At 42.7% G+C, this 7,113-nt stretch overlaps 1 protein-coding gene across 1 annotated transcript; it reads right to left on the reverse strand.

Moving 5' to 3' along the window:
• Window positions 1-249: 249 nt before the first annotated feature.
• cracdlb (cracd like b) lies at window positions 250-6,331 on the reverse strand. Its single transcript, XM_030778965.1, has 8 exons — window positions 6,283-6,331; window positions 5,861-6,017; window positions 5,193-5,325; window positions 4,794-4,955; window positions 4,592-4,660; window positions 4,161-4,382; window positions 2,271-3,825; window positions 250-437 (listed from the first exon to the last, which is right to left on the reverse strand). The coding sequence occupies exons 1-8, from the start codon at window positions 6,329-6,331 to the stop codon at window positions 250-252; spliced, it is 2,535 nt and encodes an 844-aa protein (XP_030634825.1).
• Between the last annotated feature and the right edge of the window lie 782 nt (window positions 6,332-7,113).

Below are 7,113 nucleotides of genomic sequence, written 5' to 3' on the forward strand. Positions count from 1 at the left end.
AACTAATGAGCAATAATATACGGTCTGTGTTATTCTGAAGACTTCAACAATATCTAACAAGACAAAAAAACAAACAAACACACAGTTAGGGTGGTGATCCCTTTCCAGAGAAAGAACAGAGGACAGAATTAAAATGACTACAAATAGTCTATTAGCTGTAACATTCAAATGAACTCAATCGCACACAATATCGCTTTCATTCATTCTCACTCTATCTTCCATCTGTCCTTTATTAAATCTTTTTTTTTCTCAGTCCATGCTCTTATCGCTCCAGGCTAAAGACTTCCTTTTGGCAAGTTCCATCCACGACGGTTGACTCCTGCTCGAATCTGACTGATGTTGAGAAAGCGATGAAGAAAAAGATGATGGTGTTGATGATGACGACGATGATGATGATGACAGTGATAAAGGTGGGATCTCCGATTTGGCAGTTGGAGCTGGTACAGTGAAAACGTACATGCAAACACACAGAAAGACAGAGAGAAAAGGAAAGAGAGGGAAAGGGGGGGGGGTCAAACAAAATTTAAACCAGATTAAAAAAAAACTCATATTTTAGGGATATTAATTCTTCTGGTGAACTCACTGAGTGTGTAGATTGTGTCAATACCTGCTGTGAGGATCTGTGTGTTAGGTTCCCTTTTTATGCTTCCCACCCCTCTACGGAAACTTGGGTTCTTCACCTCCGCTGAGCTGCTTGTCCTGGGATCAGGTTTAGACAGCCCCTGTAAGCATAGAAAAAAATGTACAGATTTCAAATGAATGAGGTTCAAAATAACTTCATGCATGGATAAACTACGCATAAACAACTGTGTTGTTTATATTATAAATCCATAGATGAGTATGACAATGTAACTACAGTGTAGATAAAAAAACATTTTTGAATTGAAAATAATTCAGTGATGCAAGGATGTATTCAGTGTGTAAGTATATAGGAGGATGAATCAATGAATCTGTCAGACAAGTATAAAATTAACATTTTATCTTATGAGCACACCCGCAAGCGAGAATCGCTATTTTCAGTTCTTTTTTTTTTTTTACCTTATTCTCGAATTCGTCTAAGCTTCTGCTCTTCCCTAGGTTAGAATTCCTAGTGCCTGTTCTCCATTTGTTCGAATTCATCCTTTCTTTTATTGCACGAACAGCTGGATTGTGTACTACTTGTTCACCAGCTGACTGTGAGACCTGAAACTCCTCTATGTGAAGGGGCTGTGGTGTGGTAGGAGGACTGAACCAGGTCTGGGCAGTGGGTCCTGAGACAGACTGAGGAGTGGTGGTCTGAACTGGGTGTTCGGGTGGAGCTGATGGTGGGTCTGTGGAGGTTTTGCTGGAAGGGAGTTCTTGTTGTTGCTTTTGTTGTTGTTGTTGTCTCTCTCTAGCCTTGCTCATCCAAACTGGCTCAGATCCTGTATTGGTATCCCTGCTGGACCCTGTTGGAGCTCTGTTTGAAGTTCCCCTGTCTGAGACAGTTGTGAAATATTAAAGATACACTCTGCACAATGTCTTATCTCTCGCTGTGAACACCTGTGTGATGTGCCATCAATCTTATGGGAAAGTTTTATCATTGGCTTGTCCAGGTGTTTGGAACAGAACTGCCAATGCCTCTTAGCATATTTCAATAACATCCATTTTCTCAAAAACGGGATAAAAAGCCTCTCTCTTTTCTAAATTGATGGATTTGAAGTTAAAATTTGATGAAAAAAAATGTCTGCTGAAACATATGACAGCTGGTGGCCTAACAGTAATTAAAAAATTGTAATTATCATAGATAATTATATTAAAGAAAAACATATTTCATATGAGATTCAAGACATGATCACATAAACATTTTCTCTGACAGAAAACTTGTCAGATATTAGTGACAAAACATTGGATGAGAGGATGTCATACTGTTAATTAACTTCTATTAACTTTCCTTGGTAAATTTAGGTTACTTGTGCCTTGGATTAAAGAGTACTGAATTTAGATCTGATCAAAGTGTCAGTTGGAAATACACAAAAAGGACAATACTTCTAATAAAGCGTTCTTGAAATTTTCCCTTAAAGAAAATGTTGACTGGTTTATCTGCACCGTATTTCACTAGGACTCAGTTGGATCATGTTTTCTTGGTTAATATGATCTACAAAGGAAGTACCAATACTGTTCAACCATGTTCCACCATTAACTTCCTCCAAATATGCAGGAGAAGAATAAAGTGTGTGTGTGTTAGGTTTGAGTGACAGCGCCTCTCCAGTTAAAGAGGTAAGGAAAGTGTGTTTGGATGCCAGATTTACCTCCGCGTTTGAGAGCTGTTTGCTCAGTGGTCTGAACGGGCGTGACCGCGGGGGTGGGAGGCACGTTGGAACTCTGTGGTTTGGGTTTTCTGGGCAGAGAAGGTTTTGTTTGGAGGTCAAATCTAGCACTGCTCTCATTCTTTTCTGTGGAGGTCTGTGAGATCTCAACAAGCGTAGGTTTATCACGTTCAGAGACCGCTGGGACGTTTTGGGCCTCCAAACTGTGGCGCTTGGTTTTGGCCTCCGTTTTGGCTTTTTCTGAACGGTACTTCAGCGACAAGGACGTGTTGCGAAGTTTCACCCCAAAAGCACCTTTCCTGTCCTCTTCGCCCTCCGTTTTCTCTTTCTTTTCTTGCTCTGCTGCTCCCTCTGCCCCTTCCTCTGTTGTTCCTCCTGTTGTTTTGGTTATATTGTGGGATGTCACTTCTCTCTTCAAGCTGCTCCTCTTCTCTTGATACGAGGACTGATGTCTGTGAACTTTAACATCCTCCTCCAATTTGTGCGGGTCTTGCTTCGGGTCCTGATCACTGGATGGCATCTTTGCCACATCCAATTCACTCATTTTCCCGTTGTCTTGTTCTGTAATTTGCTTGCTGCCTGTCTTCAAGCGATATTTGGCTGATGCAACGGAGAAGCGGAAAGATCCTGAATTGGGTCTCTGAGGTTTAACATCTTCTCGAACTCCCTGATGTGAGTCTTCCTTTTGTCTCAGAGATGCTGAGATTTTAAGGGCCGGAGCAGAATAAGTTGCTTTTTCAGCAACTACAGGCAGTTCCTTTTCAGCCTCCACCGGTGGTGGTACGGTGCTTTCTTTCAGAGTCGAGATACTTCTGTTTAACCCTGATGGCTTTTTGGTCCGAGGAGCTGGTACAGGTTGGGGTCTGGGTGTGACCTCTGGTTTGGGAGCAGCCTGCTCTGCCATACCTTTTTCGTCTGTGGAAACCAAGCTCACATTCTCCACCAGCCTCGGTTTCACAATCTCTTCACTCTCTGTGCTATCTGACTCTTTCACAGGGTTTACAGGCGTAAATTCTGGGTTAGCGATGACTGAAAAATCTTGATCATTATCAACCACAAGTTCTTGGTTTCGAGTTGTGTCTTGAGGTTGACTGAACGTTTGAGTGCTGGAAGATTCTATTACAACAGAGTCCTCCAGGCATGAGAGTTCTGGAAGCTCGGGTGAAATTGTTATAAGGGAGGTGGACACATTATCATCAGAAGGAACTGAGATATCAAGCGTGGGCTTGAGAGAGACCTGATCGGCAGTGATACAATCTTCAGATTTGATGACCTCATCTAGGCTTGGAGTGTCATTATCTTCAACTTGTAGCATCTCAGAGCTCCGAGATGTTTCCTTTGGGTCCGGCTGGGATGTGGTGGGAGGAAGATCTTCAAGGTTTAAAGATTCTTGGCTCTCTGAAAGCTTTATGACCTGACTAGAGAAGGAGCGAGAACGGACACTATCTTTGGAGGTGTTACTCTCTGCGACCTCCTCACTCTCAGACAGGGTCAGCTCCATATCGGTCATGCTCTCAGAGCGAGGTCTGTATCCACTCTGTTAATGGGAAGAGAGCAGAAACAAAAAGAAGATATCATTAAAGTACTCTCAAAATGTCATATAAATTCTCAATGTCAAGAGTCACCATAAAAATCACTTTACTAGGTCAGTGACCCTTCTGGGAAATAGTGTACCCTATACTATTTCCAACGGCACGTTTTTAAATAACACCTGTTTTTCTCACATCCATTTACACAGCACTTCTTCGCATTGTCACAATCAGCATACTTCCAAATTCGGAACGTAACGTACGCTCCATACAACAGTCTTAAAAATGCAAAATGTCCCTCTGGCACACAGAGTTGTCATCATAAGGGTGACATAGATCTCACCTTAGTGAGTTTTCTTGCATTGGTTCCGGCTCGCTGGTTCTTGGGCTTAATGGACAGACGGTGACGGGCGGCAGAGTTGTCCAGGCGGGTCATAAACTGTGGGGGACTACTTAAGTCCACTGCATCTGAGGGAGTAGATGAAATTTTCAGGGGTGCGGTGACAGGCTGAGGCGATAGCCGTGAAACCGGAGAGAGAGGCCTTGAAGGGGGCTGGGAGGAAACCTACGAGGGGGGGAGGAGGAGGAATACTGCCATCATACGCTGACATCATCATAATAATGCTTCTTTTTTTTTCATTTTAAATTTTGATGCATTTGTATGTTTTCTAAGAGTGTTCCATTTTGTGTTGATTGTTTACGAACATTGATTTGGTCTCTCTCTCTCACACACACACACACACACACACAAACACACACAGAACATAGAATTACCTGCTCCTCCTCTTCACTTCCTGTCCCTGCTAAACTCAAAGAACTGAGATGGTTTCGAGTATTATGGCACTAGGAGAGAAACCAGAAACATATTTCAATCATGTATACTGGCCAGCCATAATTAAGCCAAAAAAAGCCAAAAAAAGACTGATAAAAGAACAGTCTGAGGAACCTCTGTTGATATCTGAGGAGCTTCTCTGACCCTGTAGGCGGGAAGCTGCACTGCTGCCTCGCTGAGGGACATCTCTGGAGGACTGCACGGCAAACCGTCGTCCTCAGAGGTCGCTCCCGGGTCCTCGACGCGTTTAATGGGGATCACCAGAGGAGGAGGTCCAAGCCTCATGTTCTGTTGCTGCAACTTCAACTATAAAACACAAATATAACATAACAAATAAGTTATACATCATCAATGAAGTAATTATGTACTATTAAGAATATATAAAAAGCTGTTTCGGAGGCCAATTGATAGCACAAATTACTGATAAACCATGTAAATCGTTATGCCCATGTTAGCATCTATTAGCTTGGGTGCATAATGATAATAATCTAGGTGATTAGCGAAGTTTTAACTTTCCGACAGATATTGTACGGAGTCTCTGACCTGCAGGGCTTTGATTTTGCTGTGGACATTTTCATTGGACAGGACTCGTGTTGGCTGTGAAGACTGGGGCTGATCAGCGAGGAAGATGCTGTCGTGGGACAGCGCCCTCGAGCCTAGTGTCCCTTGCGGGTACCTGTAAACGAAGCGCATTGGTCTGTCACATCACGTCACACTATATGACCAAGATCGGTTACAAAGATGATGAAAGAAATGGCTCATTATACATTAATGACAATTACATTAAGGTATTTATGGCAATGACAGACACTGACACAATGACTCTTTACTGCATCCCTACGTTCCCTACATCAGTGATTCTCAAATGAGTCTTTAATGTCCTTCTGCCCTGCACAGTTTTGATTCAACTCCAGAGCTACTGCTTGGTAATTCGCACCTCACCTTAATCAGGTGTGCTTGTGCATAACTGAGACAAAAAACAGGTGGGACATGAGGGTTATGAGGACTGAGTTGAGAAACAGTGCGAAACATGTTTCACAAACATTTCGTAAATGCTCAGTGTATGCTTCACATTGACTTAACGTGGTAGCCCCAAAACATAACGGGGAACCTTCAGAGGACTGAAAAACACTGTTTAAATGTTTTAAATGAGGAAGTGACTGGGTGTGAAGGTGTACAAAGGCTTTGCTGGAGAAAAGACTGATACACACATGCACTCATCTTCTGAGTCACTCTCTCCTCTCTCTCCATCTGGGGCAGTAACATCGCTTGCCGACTGGCTTTGTTTTATCTCTCCCGCCGTCTCTTTCTTCTTCAGCTTCCCAAACAGACGTGTCTTCAGACTCTTAAACTTGGACTTCTTCCCTCCTGAGGGTTACACCAACCAGACAACACAGACAGATGGTTACACTCAGTTGACGAGCCAACGTTAGCAATGTGCAACTGAATTATATGTCACCGATTAAAGTTTGTATTATTAGATTTCATGTGATCTTTGGTTGAAGCTTCTGGTGCAACATGTGACCCCGCCATGCGCGTCTAAAGAATCTATCAGCGTTCTCTCGCGTTTATTCATTAATATTCTTACATTTAAAGTTATAACAATATAAAACAGTAGAGGAGGCTCTCTCACCTGTTGCCTCCTCTCCAGTGACATCAATCTCCCCTGTGCTGGAGTCCATGTCTTAGCCTGACAACCTGGATTACACAACACAAAGGCCAGTCAGCTCGTTTACAAGACTAAAAGATGCTCCACAAAAAAGTTTGCATATGCTGAAGCGTCGTGTTTTTACAGCCTATGTAAATCAAAGAAGTAGAGAATCCTATCAAACTATTGTATATAACTACAGCGCCGTGACTGACCGGAACGCTATCGCATATGATCGAAATCGCTATGGCAACCTCTATTCTATTTACACACACACACACACACACACGCACACACACGCACACACGCGCGCACGCGCACACACACACACACACACATACACATGTTTTTCTTCCCTGTTTGGCGTTTGACCTGTGGAACAGACTGTGTTGTAAGTGTGGTGACATCCTTATGTAATCTCCTAATTAAAATAATCCAGTACTTTTCTGAGTGCGCACAGAAAATGGCCTTGACAGTGCCTGTGTGTGGCAACACTCACATTTCAGGACTAGTGATAAAACAAACTGCGGGATGATAAAAACACACTTTGGCGTGACGTATGTCAGTGTCACAAGCGACAAGTCCATTTAAGGACGTATACCTTTAAGCATGACTATGACTGTGAGTTAGGGTGAAACAATGTTGTGTCTTAATGGCCACAATATTATCCATATCAAGTGCGCATTTCATAACATGCCGTCCTTGCTGATGTTGTCAAATTACATAAAAGGTATTTGACCTCACTGTTTTGAGTATCTCAGAATATGAAAATCTTTCAGGCACAGATAATGGTCTTCTTAGTTTGAATAGATGGTT

Source organism: Chanos chanos, chromosome 7 (assembly GCF_902362185.1).
Source record: "Chanos chanos chromosome 7, fChaCha1.1, whole genome shotgun sequence".
Lineage (NCBI taxonomy): Eukaryota > Metazoa > Chordata > Actinopteri > Gonorynchiformes > Chanidae > Chanos > Chanos chanos.

What these genes read in the sequence shown, in the direction of transcription:
- cracdlb (XM_030778965.1), bottom strand. Translation starts at nt 6,331, where the DNA reads ATGGACTCCAGCACAGGGGAGATTGATGTCACTGGAGAGGAGGCAACA. An exon ending in TGCAGCTTCCCGCCTACAGG is followed by an intron (nt 4,661 to 4,793) that starts GTCAGAGAAGCT and finishes TTTCTCTCCTAG; the next exon opens with TGCCATAATACTCGAAACCA. An exon ending in ATGCAAGAAAACTCACTAAG is followed by an intron (nt 3,826 to 4,160) that starts GTGAGATCTATG and finishes TCCCATTAACAG; the next exon opens with AGTGGATACAGACCTCGCTC.